Source organism: Ambystoma mexicanum, chromosome 4p, assembly GCF_040938575.1.
Source record: "Ambystoma mexicanum isolate Mex_15411 chromosome 4p, UKY_AmexF1_1, whole genome shotgun sequence".
Taxonomy (NCBI): domain Eukaryota; kingdom Metazoa; phylum Chordata; class Amphibia; order Caudata; family Ambystomatidae; genus Ambystoma; species Ambystoma mexicanum.
Window position 1 is genome coordinate 826,528,531 of NC_090927.1, and position 22,380 is coordinate 826,550,910.

Here is a 22,380-nt window from a genome sequence, read left to right on the forward strand (position 1 = left end):
GAATCCCTTCCTGTTCCCAGTTCCTTGCTCCTTCCCTCCTGGGGTGGTTCCCCTCTCTAGTGGTTCTCTGTTCCTTCTCTGGGTTCTTTGTCCTCCCTGAGCTCCTTGCCTTCCCGCCTTCCCTTGCATTCAGTGGCTTCCTGATTCCTGCTTCTGGATTCGACACTTCTCATCTCGCTCCAGTTGTCTTCAGAGAACCTCCAGCTAAAGACCATCAGGCTCCCCCTGTCAGTGCTTGCACTGTCCTGATGCCACATTAATCAGGGGTGAGCGAACCTGTGGCATCGGGAGCTGGTTCACCTCCAGTCCAGTACCTATTTGGACGGGAGTTGGGCTGGTTCCTGGTGTCACTCTCACTTCACTACAGAACTACTGGCAATCTGGCATCATCTACTAAACAGACTTCTGGACAAACAGGTACGCTGCGCCCTAGTGACGCCATCTTTAACAGATTGAGACGCCAGACTTCAAATTCTTCGGAATCAGAGATGGATGAGAACACCAGTCTTCGTGATGAGATGCAGGCCTTACGTGCTGAGATGATTGCACTCCGCCAGGAGAACCAGACCCTACGCCAGATGGTAACCCAAAGCAATAATGCTGTTCCTCCGCCTGAGAGTGCTATGGCTCATACCACTCCAATCAAGTTTGATGGAGACCCCAGACGTGTGGAGGAATTCTGCAATCATTGCCGGATACACTTCCTGTACCGTTCAGCCCACTTTAAAAACGATAGAGCCAAGATTGGATATATTTTGGGCAATTTGTCTGGCAACGCGCTTGCTTGGGTAACACCACTTGTGGTTTCTAACAGTCCCATTTTAGGTGATTTTGTGGCCTTTGAAAAGGCATTTTTGGAAGTATTTCAGTCCCCCAATCTGGCTTCAACAGCACAGAACCAGTTAATGGATTTAAAACAAGCCAACACAGACATAATCTCTTATATAGGCCGTTTTCGCCAACTTGCAACAGATTCTCAATGGCCTGAAATAACACAAAAGACCTTGTTTCGCCGAGGATTAAGAGAAGAGTACAAGGACGAGTTGTTACACATTCCTGAACCCGAAGATCTACAGAAGCTCATTGAACAGGTGCTAAAGATCGATCAGAGATTGGCAGAGAGAAGAGGCGAAAGACGCCGTTTTGAGAGATCGGACCTCAGACCTCCAATTCCGCCCGCTGGGACACCAGTGTCCCCGAACACCACTCAAGAACCCATGCAGTTAGGTGCCGTAAGGGGCCCTTTGTCTGAGGAAGAGAAGAAGAGGAGGAGGAGCCAACGTTTATGTTTATACTGTGGAGCCGCAGGTCATTTTCTAGGTACCTGTCCTCTAAGACCAATCAAGAAAGGGGGAAACTAGGTGACCTGTCCTGCTCTGGAAAGGCTCCGACAGGTCTGATCAAGCCACCAGTCCTTTCCTGCTCTGAATCGGTATTTCCACCCATGTTGCCTGCAGTCCTCATGATTTTGAAGGTCAGTCTCAAGTGGCTGAATAGAACAGTCGAGATCCATGGATTATTGGATTGTGGGGCATCTGGGAACTACATCGATGAGCGCTTTGCCATCAACAACGGCATACCTTTGCTTACCAAGAAAGAAGTGATTCCAGTTGAAGTAATTGATGGAACACCATTGGCTTCCGGCCCCATACGATTACATACTATAGGTATGTTGTTATGCATCAAGGGACACGAGGAAAAAATCGCGCTGGATGTTATAAAGACACCTTCATATCAAGTGGTCTTGGGGTTACCTTGGCTTCAGCGACACAACCCCACTATAAACTGGGAAACACGTACTTTGGAGTTCGCTTCCCCTTTTTGCCTTCAAGAATGCTGTAACTCAAACACATCCTCTAAGACGTCAGTCTCGACGGCCTTAGTCCCAGCTAAAGAATCATCTGGTTTATGTTCCTTGTCGATGATACCATCTGAATATGCTGATTGGATGTCGGTATTCTCCGAACCAAGGGACATAGCTCTGCCGCCTCATAGGCCTTTTGACTGCTCCATAGACTTGGTTCCCGGAGCCGTAATGCCACATGGTAAGGTGTATGCCCTCACCCAGTCCGAAAAACAGGTCCTCCGGGATTATCTCGATGAGTGCATCAAGAAAGGGTACATCGTCCCTTCCAAGTCACCTGCAGGTTTCCCATTGTTTTTTGTGAAGAAAAAGGAGGGTTCTTTACGGCCTTGCATTGACTACCGCCAATTGAACGACATCACCCTTAAGGACAGGTACCCGTTACCATTGATCCGGAATATCATGGAGTCCTTACGTTCAGCCAGGGTCTTTACTAAATTAGACCTCCGCGGAGCCTATCATCTCGTCAGAATCAAACAGGGAGATGAGTGGAAGACGGCTTTCAAGACACCTTTCGGGCATTATGAATACAAGGTCATGCCCTTTGGGCTGTGTAACGCCCCGGCTGTCTTCCAACGGTTTATGGACTATGTTTTCAGCGACTTAATTGGCATCTCTGTCTGGGTGTATTTAGATGACATCTTGATCTACTCCGACAATATAAAGGAACATATCTCCCACGTTCGCGTAGTTCTTCAACGATTGTTACAACATAATCTGTTTGCCAAGGCTGAGAAATGTTCTTTTCATCAGGATGAGATGGAATTCCTGGGATATGTAATCACGGCTACAGGAATTAGTATGGATTCCGGTAAGGTCCGGGCTATTCAGAACTGGAAACAACCACAGGACGTGAGATCACTTCAGCGATTCCTGGGATTCGCAAACTTCTATCGGCGTTTCATTCCACATTTTTCACGACTCACAGCTCCATTGACACGTCTGACCAGTGTGAAGATACCCTATCTCTGGGATACTGAGGCATCAGTTGCATTCGATGCTTTGAAGTCTGCATTCTGTACAGCACCCGTACTTTGTCACCCCAATGACGAGATGCCTTACATCGTCGAAACCAACGCTTCCAGCTTTGCTGTCGGTGCAGTCCTGTTGCAGAAACATCCCTCTACGGGTGACGAACATCCTGTGGCCTATTACTCACGGAAACTCACTCCCTGCGAACAAAACTACTCAGTCATAGAAAGGGAGTTATTGGCAATCAAGACAGCGTTTGAAGAATGGAGGCATCATTTACTTGGTGGCCGCTTTTCAGTTGAAGTCCGCACCGACCACCGCAACCTGCAGTATTTGCGATCTTTGCAGTGTCATACCGCCCGTCAAGCTCGATGGGCCTTTTTCTTCTCCCATTACGATTTTAACATCACGTATATTCCGAGTGCCCGGAATCTAAAAGCTGATGCTTTATCTCGCTCCTTGGAAAGAGAGGTGGAGGGGATCAACCAACCCATTCCGTTAATTTCCCCCAAGCACTTTCTTCTCACGATCTCTCCCCATTTGCAGAAGATCCTCCAGGAAACCCAGACAGACCCAGACCGCACCAATCTACTGAAACGTCCTCAAATCTCAGAACGTGAAGGATTTCTCTTCTTCCTACACCGGTTGTACATAGCATCTAGAGCACGACGTTTGGACATTCTCCATGGGTTCCATGACTCACTAGTAGGAGGTCATCGGGGCATCAAGGCAACTCAGGAGTTGATTTCCAGACAGTTCTGGTGGCCAGGTTGGGCTAAGGAAACTAAACTATATGTGGAGAGCTGCCCAGTTTGCGCCCAGACCAAGACACCCAGAAGAAGACCTTTGGGGTTGCTCCGACCCACAGAACTACCACCCTATCCCTGGCATACCATTGCCACTGATTTCATTGTTGAGCTTCCACCATCAGAGGGACACACCTGCATCATGGTAGTGGTGGATTGTTTCACTAAGTCTGCACATTTTATTCCCTTTACCAGGATTCCTACTTCCTCTCAAATGGCTTTGGCTTTTCTGCATAACATCTACCGCTTACATGGTTTACCAGAAAAGATCATTTCAGATCGTGGATCTCAGTTTCTCTCCTCCTTTTGGCATCAGTTATGCAGTCACCTTGGAATACGCAGAGCTTTGAGTTCGGGTTATCACCCGCAGACTAATGGGCAGACTGAAAGAACAAATCAGACCTTGGAGCAATACTTGCGTTGCTACACTAATGCCACCCAATCCAACTGGATGAAATACCTGGATTTGGCGGAAGTTTCTTACAACAATGCGACTCACGCAGCCACTGGTGTCAGTCCTTATATGTGCTCTACCGGACAGCATCCTAAGCTGATCCCCTTCTGTCCTATGCCACCAAGCGCTGTTCCATCGGCTGACCAGATGATCCGCGATATCCAAAAGCAGCATGATTTGGCTCGGAGTGCCCTGGCAGATGCACAACTGCGCATGAGGGAGCAGGCCAATCGGGGAAGGACCATTGAACCCAGATTTCAGGTGGGAGATCAAGTTTGGTTATCATCCAAGAACTTACCTGTACGTAATCTGCCCACTAAACTAGCACCACGGTTTTTTGGGCCTTTCAAGATTTCCAAATGCATATCGGAAGTAGCATTTCGATTGATATTGCCCCAATCTTGGCAGGTACACCCTGTCTTTCACGTTTCCCTGTTAAAACCCTTTGTGAAAGACACATTTGGACGTGCCAGCCCATGTCCAGCCTCAATTCAGGTTCAGGGGGTACCAGAATTTGAAGTACAGGAGATTTGTGACTCCCGAATTCGTCGAGGTGTGCTCCAGTTTCTGGTAGATTGGAAGGGTTATCCTGCTTGTGACCGTACCTGGGAACCGCACAATTTCGTGCATGCACCTCGCCTTGTCCGTGACTTTTTTCTCCGTTTTCCCTGGAAGCCTGGGGCCCCGGGTCTTTCTGGGAGGGGGCATGGTGTCACGCCACCCAACCCGGTCCTGTCCCAGCCCACTCGTGCGATGCGGCGTGCCACGCCTTGTAGGGTTTACCCTCGCTTTCGCCTGGGAGGTACGGGGCGTGTCGTTCCGCGCAGGTGCGGCCGACCTCTTCCTGCTTTCCGCGCATGCGCGGTGTACGATGCTCTCGGCTCCCGGCCGATTTGCGGCCCAAGCCTCGCTTTGGGTCTCCAGCACCTGGGAAACTACACGGCTTGCGTTTCAAGCCTCCCGGCTGTGGGAGGTCCTATTTAAGGAGCCCGGTGGTTTGGCAAATCGCGTCTCAACGTGGTTTGACCGGATCGTTGTTTTGCTCCTTGCCCTTGTCCTGAATACCGTTCTGTCCTGCTTGCTGGTTTCCCTTCCTTTCCGGTCTGTCCCTTCCTTAGCCGGTTAGGGAATCCCTTCCTGTTCCCAGTTCCTTGCTCCTTCCCTCCTGGGGTGGTTCCCCTCTCTAGTGGTTCTCTGTTCCTTCTCTGGGTTCTTTGTCCTCCCTGAGCTCCTTGCCTTCCCGCCTTCCCTTGCATTCAGTGGCTTCCTGATTCCTGCTTCTGGATTCGACACTTCTCATCTCGCTCCAGTTGTCTTCAGAGAACCTCCAGCTAAAGACCATCAGGCTCCCCCTGTCAGTGCTTGCACTGTCCTGATGCCACATTAATCAGGGGTGAGCGAACCTGTGGCATCGGGAGCTGGTTCACCTCCAGTCCAGTACCTATTTGGACGGGAGTTGGGCTGGTTCCTGGTGTCACTCTCACTTCACTACAGAACTACTGGCAATCTGGCATCATCTACTAAACAGACTTCTGGACGAACAGGTACGCTGCGCCCTAGTGACGCCATCTTTAACATAGTCTAGCCCAGATTGGATGCTGGTAGCCGCAGTGGTAAGTGCTCATGTGGCCTGGTGTAAGGCATCGAGTGTGTCTAAGCCACAGGAGGCAGTGGATGAGGACACACTTCATTGGTCTATCCGCGCGTGGTCGCAGATAGCCCCAATGGGTGGTGCTCGTGTGGGCTGGTGCAAGGAGGCACGTTGGTCTAATCCAACCCACGGGTAATGGATGAGATCACTATATTATAGTCTACCCCAGCAAGGGTGCCGTGAGCCGCAATGGATGGTGCTCGTGCAGGCAGCATGTGTGTCTAAGTCCAACAAGGAGGTAGTGGATGAGAGGGTCTCATACGTGACTGGTGATGGTGATCAACAGGACCCTGATGCCTGGTGGCTGGGCTCACGTGTGTGGGAGAAAGCTCTGGAGTATAGTGAAAAAGAGTCAATGCCGTAGTGACTAAATAGGACCGATGTATGGTGTTGCGATCAAGTCGAGTGTGTCTCCCTGGGGAGATCGGTCAAAAAAACACTTGGGCTGTGCTGGGTGAGAAGCATGGAGACAAATCATGAGGGCATGCTGCGTATGTGCTGGAGCCGCATGGTAAGAGGCATCCCGGGTAGCACCCCGTATGAAGGTGCAATGCGTGGCCGACTGGCTCAGTGTGATGGTGTCGCAGCAAGTGAAAATCCCGGTCATTAGTCAAAAAGGAGGAGGTCGCAGGTGCTTACCGTTAACTCGAAGGTCCGTACGTCACCGAAGATCCTACATTACATGCCCAGCACAGCCCGAGTGTTTTTTTGACCGGTTGGTTTGAAATAAAATTGTAGTTTCAAAACCACGCAGCTGTATTTTGGATCTCCCATCCTGATTCCTTTATATTAGTACTTTCTAGCCCTCCTTGGAGCTGTGGTGGTGGGGAAGCAGAAAACGCTGACCGATGTTCCCCCTTCACTCACTGGTAAGGTTATGTGGGGCTGCTTGGACAACTTCCTCGTCGCCAAATTGTTATGAATAAGAGGCACACTTGTAGAGGGACACAAGTGAGTTTATTCTTACAAAGGGAGACCCCTGTGGCACACATACATGCCCAGCTCAACGCATCAAATTCTCAACCGCTTTTGTCAAGTGTTCTCGAGCCGGGGTTCCAGAACACTTGACATGGTGACAATGTGATATAACAGTTGCTCAATAAGCTATATATTTGAAAATAAAAAAATGTCAATACTAATTATCAGGTATTAATAGTTCATTATTTTAAACAGTAATGACATACCACAAGGCAAACTTTCTTGCATGGTCCGACACCATAAAGTAAAATGACGCAGTGTCATCACAATTGGGGATCAATTCCTCAAACATTTGATAGCAGTATACATGTTTGGGGGCGCCACATGATTGCCACTATACATTGAATAGTGGGGTCAAACCAGTATAAACCGTGACATAGCGTTACATAGTTGAATTACGCTTTGGATGAATGATACTAAGATAAACAATGTCGTCACTGGACAGTGGCATCATCAGGTCCTCGCGGCCGTGATGTTTCCTGTATAAATAAACGTTTCAAAAGGGCGGTGGCTGTCATGCGGAAGAGCGGCGCCCCTTTGAAACATGATCTCACTGCAATCGGAGGTGAGGGACATCACTAATTAAAGCCCCATTGCACATGTTTTACAGGTTACGTTTTGAAATATCACATAAAGACAACAGGAAGGGCCAGTGAATTTAAGTGACATGAAAAGTCTGAATGGAAATTGATACATCCACAATTACTCTGGTGGATGAAAGTGCATATAGAGCGACATTTCTATTCTATTTTACATGCAAGTGAAAGATGCATGTTAACGTTATCTAATCACATATTCATATTTACTGCCATAGACTCTTTAAGTTTTGGGTGATACAAGTATCATAAACACGATCAGTACAATAGTAATCAATATTGGGCTGAACAATCCACATCAGATGATATAAATTTAGGCAGATAATGTACAGATGCTGGACTGGGTGCACTTTAGGGGTGTCTTGTAGAAATGAGATGATGTGCATTCCTGACGTGAGTGGTTCTAACTACTTATTTATAGGTGAATTCAGCTGTTTGTTTTATGCAACGTATGAGATATGGGTACACCTCTAGTCACTCTCTAACCTTTACCTTATCTTCTTTTTTCTTTTCATGCTCTCCCATAGATGGTTCAATATTTATTAAGGAAACGTCTGAAATGTCTTAATAAAGGTTGAAAATTGTAGAACAGGAATTCCGTGTCTAGCCTAGAAAAAGCCATAATTTTGGCGAAACATCTGCATGTGCACCAGTGGGTTGATGTTGGTTAAAGTGTTTGTGCATAGGCATATAGGTGCTGGTCACATTTGTTGCCAAGAATGAATGTTGAATAATTACTAAACCATAATGATTATGGGATTATTGGCTTTCATTTCATTTCATCTGCGCCAATTGACTGCTGTAGCTTTTGTTGGTAAACAGTTGACTGGAATTTCAACCAATACATCCATTTATTTAAACGCATATTCGCTTAACCATCACGAGCAAAAGCAAAACAAGTCTATAAACGCCAAAAATACATAATCAAAACAGTGAACCTGCAAACTAATGTACCTTCTTCACTTTTTGGGGTTTTTCGTGAATAAGAATGTGTCGGTGGAATCGCGGGTCCTGTACGGCCTTTACGGGATCGTGGAACACAGCGGCTCGCTGAGGGGAGGTCACTACGCTGCATACGTGAAAATCCGAATGGCAGCCAGGAAATCGTTGGAGCATATGGTCAGCAATAAGAATGTGCAAGGTTAGTCTTCAAAGCCACGTGTTTTATGCTGTAATGGTTTTCCATGCTCAACCTTCTGCAGTCTTCTGTAAAATTGCCATCTGCACCTTTCACACTGTTACATCTGCCTGTTATGCTGTTCCCTGGAAGGAGCAGTTTAACTAAACTGAAATTGTGTGCCTTTTTACCTACCTGCAAGTTTTAAGCAAAAACAGATTTTTAATAACCATATGTTCTATTCCCTCTTCCCACCCAGCTGTTAGCTGCTTCTATGCTCCCCGACCTCCAGAGTGTAAACATGCACCGTTGCTGTTTTATGCCCTAGAGTGATTGGGTGGGACGTTGGAGCAGATGGGACTGATCAAAAATATACAGGAAAACGAACATCCACAGCTAGATGGGTTTGGCATTAGCAAATATGTTAAGATTCACAAAGCCAGGACAGTTTCTAGGCAATATAGGGCCCAGGGCGAAACTCTATATAAAAGCATTGCAATATAAATATAAAGATGTTCATATTAACTTGTAATTAAAGTATTATTTTTATTTATTTTTAATTTTTGTAGCACGCCACATGTCCGTAGGCCTCAGAGCGCACAAAAAACATGACAAGACAAAAAAAAACAAAGAAGCAGGAAAAAAGAAGTTCATAACAGGAGCAGACAACAGTATAGGACATCTAGATTAGTCCAGGCTGAGGTTGAAGAGATGAGTTTTAATAACTTTCTTGAAAGACGTGAGATTGCCAGCTGGATGCATGGGGGCAGGAAGAAGATTCCACAGTAGGGTTGCCTGAACATCAAAGCTAGCCTCTCCAAGGTGGGCCAGTTTGAATCTTGGCTGGAAAAAAGTGGGCGCCATGGAGAAGCAAAGGTGCCTAATACTAAGATTGGGCTTAACACAATCTGAGAGATAAGTCGGGCATGAAGGAGAGTGGCATTTAAAAGCCAAAGTCAGGATTTTATGAGTTATCCTTTGTTTAATAGGAAGCCAATGCAAAGCTTTTCTGGCCACGCAAACGTGTGCACGTCGAGAAAGACAAAGAGTTGCTCTGACCGCATTATTTAACTTAAAAATAGTCAATTTTGCAAAAAATAATTTATGGCATGTATAGGACAATTGTCTAAATAAAGGAAACTTTCCTAGATTTTTCTTTCGCAAAAACATTTATAGTTGCTGCGTGATCTTTTTTTTTAACTAACAATAGCCAAAGGATTCTCTTCAGCCATTGAAGCCCGTACTTGTATTTTCATACATTTTAATTAAAAGAAAATCCTCTCTACAATCAGCAACAGCGAATGTAAACAAGATCTTTAGTGTGGCCCACCCATTTGAAAATATATGTATGGTGAATATGTCTCAGCAAAGAATACATCTCACCAATTCATGATTATTGGATTTGTCAGTTCTTCACTAGTGTGTAGTACATTCATTTGAAAATCACACATTGTGAACTGAATTACTTCTAGGTACATCTAATTTAGTCAGAAAACGCATAGTGCGATTAAATAATTTTCCCAGGGTAACACACATTCATGACTGATGCCGCCTCACGCTCCTCACACCATTGTTTGCCCACATGTCAAAACAGCATATAACATACAGTGCCTTTTAGGGACTACCGCGTCACTCCCTCTTCCTTGGGGCTGACAACGTCAACCGACTCCCACCCCCTTTTGCGCTTACTACGCAACTAAACTAACTCTTCATTTGTTACAGCCCTAGTCTCAATTCACCTGTTTTTTCTTTGCACACGGAATTCTATCTATGGTCCCTCATCTATTTCCCACCAACTTTTCATTTGCGCTGGTGAGCCATCTACATCTATGCTATTCAGTAGTTAAGACTTTTTTCATTTTACACAATATGAATATAGATCTTTATTGTGCTTCAACAACTTCAATTCTTGTTGTAATATCTGGGTTTCCTGCTGGTTTTCTAATAAAGCAACAGAAGCACAGGTATCAGGGGTCGACGAAAGAGGAGGTGAGCATGGGGGTCCATTTTTAATTATCACGGTTGCTTGTCGGTGACAGCACTGCCTGCAACACCATATTATCCCCGCCAAAACAAGAGAGAATGCCACGAGAGACACAGTGGTGGTAATGTAAGGTTGTTCAGACACTTTTTGATTCACTGCACTCAAAACATCCCCTGGAGTACATATAGTAGCAGTGCGATGAGCAACTTCAAAGGCAAGCTTCTCATTATATATTGTTTCTAAAACGTGCAAACTCTTGGTTATATCTGTCAACTCCCTAATCACTTCCTCTACCTTCTCAAGACCTTCAAACCGGTGGGACACTAACTTCAGCCAACACTTAAAGGAATTCAGCATACACTTTTACTGTTCCCCTCTCTGCAGCTGGCCAGAAAACAGTGAACTGTTTTTCCCCTGTGTAAACCGTAAAATGCACATCTGACTCTGGTGGAGTTACCAACTCCACACACTGATCCCTAAACAGACTTCTCACTACCAAGCTATATCCTGCAACTTCTCCTTCCCAACAAAATCTGTATCCTACCAACACTATCTGTCCTTCATCTAATTTATTTAAAAATTGCAACGGTGGGGTCTGCAAAGGCCATAATTCCCAATTCGAACCAGTACTAAACCTCAAATCAGGGTCCGTCTCTGGGGCAGATACAAGGTATCAACAGGCACCGTTGGGTGGCTTGGCTTCCCACACTTCATGATGGGTCCCAGTTGCATCCTTCCCATGGACAGGGCAGTATCCTGCTCAGCAGTGGCCACAATCCTTTGATTGTACTTTGCGCTGTGAAAGAGCAATCTTTGGATTTGCAGTACCAGCCGCAGTAAGGGCCATAGTCGTTCTGGCAATCCAGAATCATTTTTCATCAGTCTTGGCCAGCTGTTGTGCAGGACATCTTCTCTGATGGACACCCATTGCAAGTTCATGTAATCTTCCACCTCTTCGCACCCCATGTCCCATTCTCAGTTTCGAGGGGATTGGGTCCTCCGACGTATTCCATATCTATGACATGTAATCACCACAGCTGTGCTGCTTCGGAAACTTTTTTCGGCGTCTGCGCCCTGCGTCGATGACGTCGATGCGCCGTCGTCGAGGACCTCCTCCGACGTCCGACGTCATCCGATGTGATAAGTAGGACGCACAACGCCCGTAGCCTCAGTTCCGTTTTTTCCGCGAACGTGTTGCTTTGTGATTCTCGGTTCACGCCTCGACTCTTTGGAGTTCTGTTCTTCTCGGTTCTTCGAACCTGTTCGTTTTGTGAAAATCCTTCGTGTGAAGATGTCTTCTACTTCGTCTTCGACCCCGCGTCCGGGTTTCAAGAAGTGCGGGGAGTGTGGGTCCAAGATGTCGGTGACGGACTCGCACGACGCCTGCCTCTGGTGCCTCGGGGAGGCCCACGACACGGATGACTGTATCGACTGCCAGTCGCTCACGTCCAAAGCCTTACGCGAACGTAAGAAGAAGTTGTCGGTAGGTCGGGTGTCCAAGCCCATGAAGTCGAAGTCTGCGGGGCTTTCGACGGATGATTCGAGGGGTGACTCTCCGCGTCATCGTCGGAAGTCTCGTGGGTCTCCTTTTAGGAGTCGGTCTCGCCACTCCTCAGCCTCTTCGAGGCATTCTCGGAAGCGCCGACACCGGTCGTCTTCCAGGTCCTCTTCGGAGGACTCTGCCCGGCACGTCGCTTACCCCACCAGCCGTGCGACGCCGGAGGAATGGGCTTCCTTCGGGAAGAAAATGCTGGCGATTCTTGAGTCGCAGGGTACTAAGCCGTCCGCGCCCCCGAGTGGGGTCGGTCGTGAGAGGTCGAGAGACACCGCTCGCAAGAGTGGTCGGCACGAGTCACGGGAGAGGTCCCGTTCGGACAAGGGGACTCGTTCTCGACGTACCCGTTCCAGGTCCCGGTCCTCGACGCGTTCGAGACCGTGTGCACCTGTGAGGTCTTCGAGGAAGACATCGACGTCTGAGGCGTCGAGGGCGTCGACCGGCTTTCTCGAGGCTCCGGCTCCGAGGAAGTCGTTGAAGCCGTCGACGCTCGAGTCGTCGAGGGACACGCTCGGGGGTCCGGCCTCGAGGGCTGTGTCGACGCCGCCGATGCTGGAGGCGCTGCATCTGACGTCAACGCCGATTTCCTCGACGCCGATCCTCTCGGCGCCGATGCCGGTTCTCTCGGCGCCGATTCGCTCGATGCCTTTCGTGTCGGAGGTACCCCGTGGCACGGGAGAACCCCCTAGGAAGGCTCTGGTTAAGAGCAAGCACTCTCGGGTGCCTTCTTTTCGCCACCTGGACTATATTTCAGAGGCGGATGAGGATTCTGATGGCCTGGTTCCTAGTCAGGTTCCAGATGAAATTGTCTCGGGCCTTAGTCAGTTTGACGATTTGAGACAGTCACTGCATGATGCCAGTGGACTGGACACCTCTCCGGAGGTGGAGTTTTGTAGGCCTGAGCCTGGCTCTCATGCCGATTCCTCGTACCGGCGCCTTATGGCTAGGGTTTCTGAGTACTTGGGATGGTCTGCTCCCCCAGGGAAGTTTGTGCAGGATGATCTGACGGACATCCTTGATGTTGGTCCCCCAACTGATCCGGTACTGCCGTTCCATATGGCTTTACAGAGAAGGGTGGCGGCGGCTTGGACTGCTCCGGTGAGTCTCCCGGCGGTGGGCAGATCCTTGTCGCGAAAATACCGTCCAGCCAGTAGCGACCCCTGCTACTTGACCAGGCACCCCACTCCGGAGAGTTTGGTGGTGCAGGCGGCCACGGCCCCGGCAAAGCAGGCATCGTACCCTACCATCCCTCCTGATAGGGACGACAAACGTTTTGATGGCTGGGCGAAGAAAGTGTTTTCTTCTGGTGGTATGGCGCTTCAGGCGGCCAACTCCATTTGTGCCTTGTCTCGTTTCACACACACTCTGTGGAACTGTGTTGCGTTAGCGGCTGAACATATTCCCGAAGGGGACGAACGGGATGGTTTCCTTGCTATGGTCCAGGATGGTAAGGATGCCATGTGTGAGTCCGTTCAGTCGGGTTTGGATTTAGCTGAATGCGTCAGTAGGTCCATGGCGGCGAGCACCGTGATACGCAGGTTTGCGTGGTTGCGGAAGTCGGGGTTTGCTCCTGATGTGCAGTCTCGGCTCCTCAACATGCCCTTTGACGGTGAACACCTTTTTGGCAGCAAGGCTGACGAGAGCCTTGAGAGGTTGCAGACCTCGAAAGCTGCAGCGAAGTCGTTGGGCGCTGCAGTTCGCCAACCTCCGCCTTTTCATCCTAGGGGACAGCAGTGGAGGGGTGGTTCCTTTCGCTATTACTCGTCCTTCAGTAAAGCGAGAGGAGCTGGCAGTCAAAGAGGCCAACGCAGGGGTACCAGAGGTGGACGACAGGGTACCCGTGGTGCCAAGGCCGCTTGGGCAGTTGCCTCTTTGCCCTCAGGTAACGCTGCGGCCGCTCCCACTCAGTCATGAGGCCATGTCCCATGGTTCGCCGGTTGGGGGAAGGCTGGCGCAGCATCTTGTAGAGTGGCAAGCCATTACTTCAGATGTGTGGGTTCTGGAGATCATAACCCACGGCTACTGTCTTCCCTTTCGGCACAGGCCTCGCGACAATCCACCGGGGAACCTCTCTTTGCAGAATCCGGATCCGCTCCTTGCGCAGGAAATTCAAGCCCTGCTGGAGAAAGGCGCCATAGAACTGGTGCCTGTAGCGGAGAGGAACAAGGGATGGTATTCCCCTTATTTTTTGATTTCGAAGAAAGACGGGGGATTGAGACCCATCATGGACTTGCGCGGTTTGAACAAACTCCTCAGGAAGGACAAGTTCAAGATGGTTACTCTCTAAAGTCCTCCAGGCCCTTCAGCTTCAGGACTGGTTGGTGTCACTCGACCTCAAGGATGCTTACTTCCATGTGCCGATCCATCCCAAGCACAAGAAGTACCTGAGGTTCGCGGTTGGCGACTCGCACTTTCAGTTTCGGGTCCTGCCGTTCGGATTGACCTCCGCCCCGAGGTTTTTCACCAAGCTCATGGTGGTGGTGGCAGCGCATCTCCGGAAAGGGGGGATTCACGTCTACCCCTACCTGGACGATTGATTGATCAGGGGGAGCTCTCCCAAGCAAGTCCTGGATCATCTGTCCGTCACCTGCCACTCCCTTCACAGGCTGGGCTTCTCCCTCAATTTAAAGAAGTCCCATTTGATGCCAACACAGCGGCTCCAGTACATCGGAGCAGTGCCCGACACTTCCCTGGGGCAGTGTTTTCCTCCCCAGGTGAGGGCTCTTCACATTCAGCAGATGGTGCACAAGTTTCAGCATGCCCAGACGCTCCTAGCGTTCGTGTTCTTGAGGCTGCTCGGCCTCATGGCATCCTGCATTCTTCTGGTGCCAGAGGCTCGCCTGCGAATGAGATCTTTGCAGTGGGCGCTCAAGACGCAATGGTCGCAGTCCTCCGGCAGGATGTCAGACCCGGTTCAGGTGCCGCCCTCGGTCGCCCGGGACCTTCTGTGGTGGGCCGTCGAAGGCACCTTGATGAAGGGGGCTCCTTTTTGGCTTCCCTGGCCGGAGGTGACGATCGTGACGGATGCATCCCTCACGGGTTGGGGAGCTCATGCCAACGGGCTGACAGTCAGCGGTCGTTGGTCTCCGTCGGAGTCCAGACTCCATATCAATCTGTTGGAGCTGAGGGCCGTCAGGCTAGCCCTGAAGGCTTTTCTGCCGACTGTGCGAGGAAAGAGTGTCCTGATCCTGACGGACAACACAGTGGCCATGCACTACCTCAACAAAAAGGGGGGGCAGGGTCACTTCCTCTGTGCAGGGAGGCGATGCAGCTCGAGTTCTGGGCCATCCAGCAGGAAGTTTCGATCTCGGCAGTTCATCTGGCCGGAGACGAAAACGTGACGGCGGACGCTCTGAGCAGGCAGAGCACGATCTCTCACGAGTGGGAGTTGGCTCAGGAGATTCTCCTGGAGATCTTCGCCCTTTGGGGGACCCCTCAAGTGGATCTCTTCGCCTCCAGTGTCAACCGGAAGTGCGAAAGGTTTTGCTCGCGGGAATTTCCTCCAAAAGGAGCCTTAGGAGACGCGTTCGTGGTGGTGTGGTCGTTCCCGCTGCTGTACGCGTTTCCTCCAGTCCCCGTCATCCCGCAAGTGCTGCGGAGGTTACGGAAGTTCGGTTCCCGGATGATCCTCATTGCTCTGGCGTGGGCTCGGAGGACGTGGTACCCGGACCTTCTCGACTTGTCCATCTGCCCTCCGCGTTGTCTTCCCTACTGAGACGATCTGCTCTCACAGGAGGGGGGTCAGGTTCTCCATCCAGAGGTCAGATATTTCAACCTTCACGCTTGGCTTCTGAAAGGTTGAGGTATAAGGATTGGGACCTCCCTGAAGACGTGATGGAGGTGTTGCTTTCGGCCCGAAGGCCAGCAACAAAGTCTCTGTACCGTTGCCATTGGCGTAAGTTCTGCGACTGGTGCCGAGTTCAGAATGTGGATCCTTTTGCATGTGACATCCCCATGGTTCTGTCCTTTTTACTTTCTTTGGCCCACAGGGGCTTGCAAGTGGGTACCGTTAAAGGTTACCTGGCGGCGCTGTCCATCTTTAAGCGCTCGTCTGAAGAGTGTTCTTACTTTAAAATCCCTTTAATTTCACAGTTTCTGAAAGGGCTCACTAATGTGTTCCCTCCATCACCTTTCCTGGTGCCCGGTTGGGATTTAAACCTTGTTCTTATGTTTCTTATGGGTGCTCCGTTTGAGCCTTTACATTCTTGCCCTTTGAGGCTGTTAACTCTGAAAACTGTGTTTTTAGTTGCGGTTACTTCCGCTCGCAGAGTGAGTGAGTTACAGGCACTTTCAGTTAAGCCACCCTTCACTGTATTTCACAAGGACAGGGTTGTCCTTAGAGTTCGTCCTTCTTTTCTTCCGAAGGTAGTGTCGGAATTTCATTTGACCCAGAAGGTTGTTCTTCCGGCATTCTATCCTCCTCCGCATCCTGGTAAGGAAGAGGAGAGGCTCCATAGGCTTGATCCTAGGAGAGCTTTAAGCTTTTATGTTTCACTCATGTCCCGGGTCAGAGTGGACGATCAACTCTTTATTGGTTATGCTGGAAAGCGTTTAGGGCAAGCTGTGATGAAACAGACTTTGTCTCGCTGGATTATTTTGGCCATCTCGGAGTGCTACCGCTTGGCGGGTAAGGACCCAGCGGCTGGCTTGCGGGCCCATTCTACCAGGGGTATGGCTGCATCTACTGCCCTGCAGAGGGATGTTCCTATTCGCAACATCTGTGATGCGGCCACCTGGGCTTCAGTACATACATTTGTACGTCACTATTCCCTTGATTCCATCCGAGCACAGGATCTAGCCTTTGGCAAGGCGGTCCTTTGCTCTGCTATTTGATTGGCTATTCTAAATTTTGATTCTAAATTCTTTCCCTCCTCCTTGCTCTGGTACTGCTTTGGGAGTCTGTCATAGATATGGAATACGTCGGAGGACCCAATCCCCTCGAAGAACAAGTTACTTTCTTACCTGGTAACGTTCTTTCGATGGGATGGTCCGACGACGTATTCCATATCGCTCCTGCCCTGCCTTCCCCGCTGCAGAATTTCTTTGCGATTGCAACTTACGTTCCGCAAGGCTTTGTGTCTGACTGGCAGTTGGCTAGTGTCACACGTTCTGGGGGAAAAAACTACAACTGAGGCTACGGGCGTCGTGCGTCCTACTTATCACATCGGATGACGTCGGAGGAGGTCCTCGACGACGGCGCATCGATGTCATCGACGCAGGACGCAGACGCCGAACACAGCTGTGGTGATTACATGTCATAGATATGGAATACGTTGTCGGACCATCCCATCGAAAGAACGTTACCAGGTAAGAAAGTAACTTGTTCTTCTTGCCCACCCCAGCACATCATTCAGCGTTCATTGGAGGGCCACTCGACATAGCTGGCTGACGGTGCCTATAACATGCAGTTCCCCAATGATTGACTCACTGCTGGAATGCTCTGCCCCAGATATGAGCATGGTGGCTTTTTCATGACAATCTACTAGGACTAAATTTGACCCTTTGTACATAACCCACATCGCAAGAGCAGTGTTAACCCTAGTCCCTATTTTATCAATTACTTCCCTTTTTTGTCATCCTCCAAGAAAATCTTCTCTCTGTTGTTACAACCGAATTCCAGCCCCCCTTGTGTAGTTTTGGTAAGGAGTAGTGACCTGAAAAGCAAACAGGGGACAAGTTAATAACACAGTTGCTACCATTGCATTCAACACCAAGTACCTGTATCTAGCCTTATCCAATTTCGACACTGTATTATAGCACAGCTCCTGATTATACAACTGTGTGTATTTCATAAACGCCCTTATATCCATCTCCGGAGCCTTCAAATGTTGAACTATTGTACACATCCTATTATCTAGGTCCCCTGACAACTGACACTGAGCATCTGTGGAATTAGAACAAAATTTCACCGTCCGGGTGCTATTTCTCCCATCTAAAATCGTTAAGAGATAGCATTCTAAATGTATGGGTTGTTCCCTATTTCTCCCTAAAATCGTACTGAGATTCTCTAACAATACTCTGGCACCAATTCCCGGTGCATAGCTAATGGCAGGTTTACAGCGTCTGATACCAAACTGACATTTCCACCTATTTCTCACCAGGCTGTCACCACTGTGGTTCCGGTCCATTGTTTGTACCAGTAGATACGTTTGGAAATCATAATGTTTCTCCTCCTAGTAAAAAGGACAGAATCGCAGTAATGAATCGAATCGGAAATATGGGAAGGCTGTGGATACTTTACAGTTACCGTTTCAGTAGTAGTAGGTATGTTAGTAGTGGTAGACAAAACTCTATCGCTAAGGTTTGGTCGGGGTGTTAACGTGATTATTCCAATTTGGCACTTAAAGCTTTGAGGTAATCCTCATTACTCATCCAATTTGGAAGCGCCTCACATGATTAGGGAACAACCCCAATCAGGCATTCGGCTGGCCGTGGTGTAAACCCTAACCACAGATGAACCCCACATTCCCAAGCCCCATTCAAATCACAGGTTCTTCCTTGCCACTACATAGCGTTTCTTATACCATGGCCAGGCCCAGACATCAGAACATATTACCGTGTTAGTCAAATTCTTCATAGCTAAAATAGTCTGCCCAATGGAGTCATGTACTCCTACAACTACAATAGTGTAAGTCAGTAAAAGCAGACAGTTCATGAACACCATAAAAACTACATTGCCGGGGCTACTAACTCGCTTGCAGTGACTCACGTGCACCCATGTCGGGTGCCACTGAACCTTTACAGCCAAGTTGGTGGTGAGCAAAACCAGAAATGGACCCGCTTACCTAGGGGCTAGAGCTGTTTTTCTTTGATGAACCTTTATGGAGACTCTTGTCACTGGGCTGTAACAAATGACCTGGAGTGGCTGATTCCTGTGGCAGAGCAGCTTGAACCTGATCATGAACTAGACTGACAGAAGATATTAATGTCTTCACATACTCCAGTAATTGGTAATCTGACAGCTGCAAATTATCAGGTACAATTTTCAGTGGTGATGATACAGGCAATCTCATAAGTCATCCATAAAGGACCTCATAAGGGCTGAGCCCTGTCTTTATATTCGGGGTACTTCTAATACTGAACAAAACCAATGGGAAGTCATCTGGCCACTTCAACCCTATCTCCTGATGCAGTTTAAATAACTTGTTCTTTAATACCCAATTTTGTTTCTCTACTGCTCCTGCTGACTGGGGGTGGTGGTGACAATGTAGCTCGTGCTGAATCTTCAGAGTTGACAACAATGTCTAAATAATGTACTCCGACGTCCCCTCCTCTTTCCTCCATACTGTATGGACGTCCCTCACTAGGGATGGGAAACGGAACCTTTTTCTCCAGAAAAAGTGTCTTCCCCTTTAAATTTAGATGCGTGCGGGTGCGCGGCCATGGGACCATGCGCTCCCCTGACTTTGCTCACCGGCACCACTCCTCACTCCTCTTTTCCGCATCGACGGGAACAAACAGCTTTCACCAGCGCTCCTGGGTTAGGCCTCTGGCCGTGTAATTCCACATGCTCTTCCCCGTAAGAAGTTATTCTCTTTTTATTTTTTCTCTTCCAATTGCCAGGTACTGCTCTGTCCTCTGGTGCCACACTCCTCCCCGGCGCATGTCGACGACGGCAGATTTCAGCAGGTGTCTAGCTGCGAGGGTCCCTTCCCTACATCTGACCCTCACACCCTCATCCTCTTGTGCCTTGGCTCAGACCACGGCTGGGACGGCTGTACCGCGCGCAACGCCTTGACCCCACGCGCCCTAAAGAATCTGTGTCCAGGCGGAGAGAGCTCTTCGACAGATCGCCTCCAGAGGTCCTCAAAGCATAAGTGAGGAGGAAGACCAGGCCCAAGGTAGGTGCTCTGTTCTCCTCTGCACCCCGTAAGGGTGACTCCTTCCCCGGGAATCGCCCAAGCGGGAGGGACCTCCCAGGTCCTAAAACCAGCAAGAAGACCGAAGCTGCTCCAGCTACCGGCCTGCGGGCCGATGGGTCGCAAGATCCTACCGGTCCTTTCGCTGAGGGGCCGCAAGACTCTATTACCTATTACCGGGCTACGACCCGAGAGGCTTTGCCCTAGTACCGGTCCCAAGGGTACTCCGCCTCCCAGGTCTCGTCCTGTGGTGCAAGGAACGTCGCAACCTTCCCTATTTAGCGTGCAGGTAGAGACTGGACACAGCTCAGCAATCCCCACGCCTCAGGCCTGTGACATGGACCAAGACAAAATGGCCACTGGGCCAGACAAAATGGCGGCTCACCCGGCTCCCTTTACGCACGGATATCAGACAGGGGAGCGTGCATCTAAATGAGATTGGACAATGCTTGTCACCTGGTCCACATCCTATCCCTCCACTTCGCATCATTATGTGCCCCACCTGCTTGCGAGGATAGGTTCTTTGAGGAGTTCCTCACCCTCATGAGATCACCAGAGATGGGTACCATCCTCATGGATGTAATGGACATGCTCCCAGCGGTACAGCCCGAAGCACCCACTGGGGTACAGGCATTGGGTCCAGCTCAGCCCCTGGCTCCTACGCCGGCACCAATCACGGCAGCTCAGCACCCCCCGGCATTGACAGTCAGCATTCCAGAGCTGCCAATGCCTAGCACCACTCCTGCACCCCCAGATCTGCAGGACACAACAGCGGACACGGACAAGGAAGAAGGTCCGAACACACCATCATCAGCCAAAGCATTTCATTAGAGGCTGGCGGGTCTGGCTCAGCACCTAGGCATCCCTCAGCCACAGGTGGAGCAACCCGAGGCAGGGGTCCTGGCTGAGGTACTTACGCTTCGCCCTCCTACTAGAACTGGAATCCCTCTTCAGAAGGACGTCAAAGCACTAGCCAAAAAAGGCTGGGTCAAGCCACACTCTACCCAGCCTACCAACAAGCGCCTGGACGCCAAATACAGGCTTACAGGCAGACGGAGGGGGATTACCTCTTATTGTTGGTGTAACCCCAACCACACTCCTTTGTGATAGCAGCGACATCGCAATATTCCAAGACCCAGTCGTCCTCACCTGCATCCGCTTCTGCACTCCTGTGCAAGGAGGAAAAGCTTTTGGAGGCGTTTGGAAAAAAGATCTACTCAAACGCCATGCTCCATATGTGTCAGGCCAACGCTGACGCCATGTTGGCGGCTGTTAATCAGAAGTTGTGCCAGGAGATCGCAGACTTCGTTCCAGAGCTTCCTGCCCATAGCCAGGCACAGTTCAAGGCTGGGTTGGCGGAGGCCAACATTATGGCCCAGGATATAATAGAATCTATGGTGGCCCACATTGACACCTCAGGCAGAGCCATATGTATTGCTACCAACATGAGGACGGCTTGGCTCAAGGCAACAAAATTCAACCCAGATGTGCAGGAGCAATTCCTCGACCTGTCTTTTGAGGGGCAGCAACTTGTTCCACTTGACAACAGACGAGGAACTCGACAAGAAAAAGAATAGCTCCCAGACAGCTAAGTCCTTGTCTATCTTAACGAAGTCCACACCCAAGACCTACCGCCAAATGCACCAGCGCTCGGACAAAGGTCAGGCCTTCAGAGGCTTTAGGGGCTTCCAGGAGAGGCGGGCTAGGCAACCTGACAGGTCCCCAAGCCAGCACCGATGTTAGCAGCACAAGGCGTCTAACACAGGATTTTTCCAGTCCCCCTCCTCAGCACCAGCCTCAGAGGCAAAGAAGTTGTGACAGGTCCATCCGGATCCACGAGTCTCAGGTGGGGCTCAGGCTTGCCCTTCACGTACACTCCTGGCAGATAAGGTTCACGGACCCGTGGATCCACTCAGTGATGTCCCGGGGCTTCCGGGTATCAATTCCTCTGTTTGCTCCTTCCTCCCCTCCACTCCCGCAAATCGGTATGACAACCCTGTGGTCGGAAATTCGTGCGCTCGTAGTGAGCCCTGCGGTGGAGGAAGTCCCAGCTTCACACAGAGGAAAGTGCTTATATTCCTGAATATTTTCGCCATGCACAAAAAGAACCGGCGTGGCCTGAGAGTTGTCTTGGACCTCTCATCCTTGTTCCTTTCCCTCCCCCTCCAAAAGTTCAAGATGGTTACCCTAGCCTTCATTGTGGAGACCTTGTGTGTGGGAGATTGAATGTACTCCCTGAATCTGAAGGATGCTTACCTGCACGTCCCGATTTGGGAACCTCATCGGTCCTTCCTATGGTTCAGGGTGTTCACTTTCAATGCATAGTTCTACCCTTTGGACTCAACTCGGCCCAAGGGTCTTCACAAAGCTAATGAATGCGGTGGCCGCTCTACTCAGGGCACACAGCCACCACATTTATCCATACCTCGATGACTGGCTAGTCAGGGCAGGGTCTCCGGAGTTAGTAGAGCACACGGCCTCCACCCTCATGCATAGATATACGATCTGGGATCTTTTTTTAAAATTATTTTAATTTTTGTTTTT

General features: G+C 49.7%; 1 protein-coding gene across 4 annotated transcripts in view; it reads left to right on the plus strand.

The window, feature by feature from the left end:
- USP45 (ubiquitin specific peptidase 45) overlaps positions 1-22,380 on the plus strand; it is a 3,631,241-nt gene that overhangs the window by 3,398,822 nt on the left and 210,039 nt on the right. For all 4 annotated transcript variants that reach the window (XM_069606397.1, XM_069606399.1, XM_069606400.1 and 1 more), the window contains one exon: positions 8,309-8,462. In XM_069606397.1, coding sequence (XP_069462498.1) covers positions 8,309-8,462 — 154 coding nt within the window. The remainder of the gene's footprint in view (positions 1-8,308; positions 8,463-22,380) is intronic.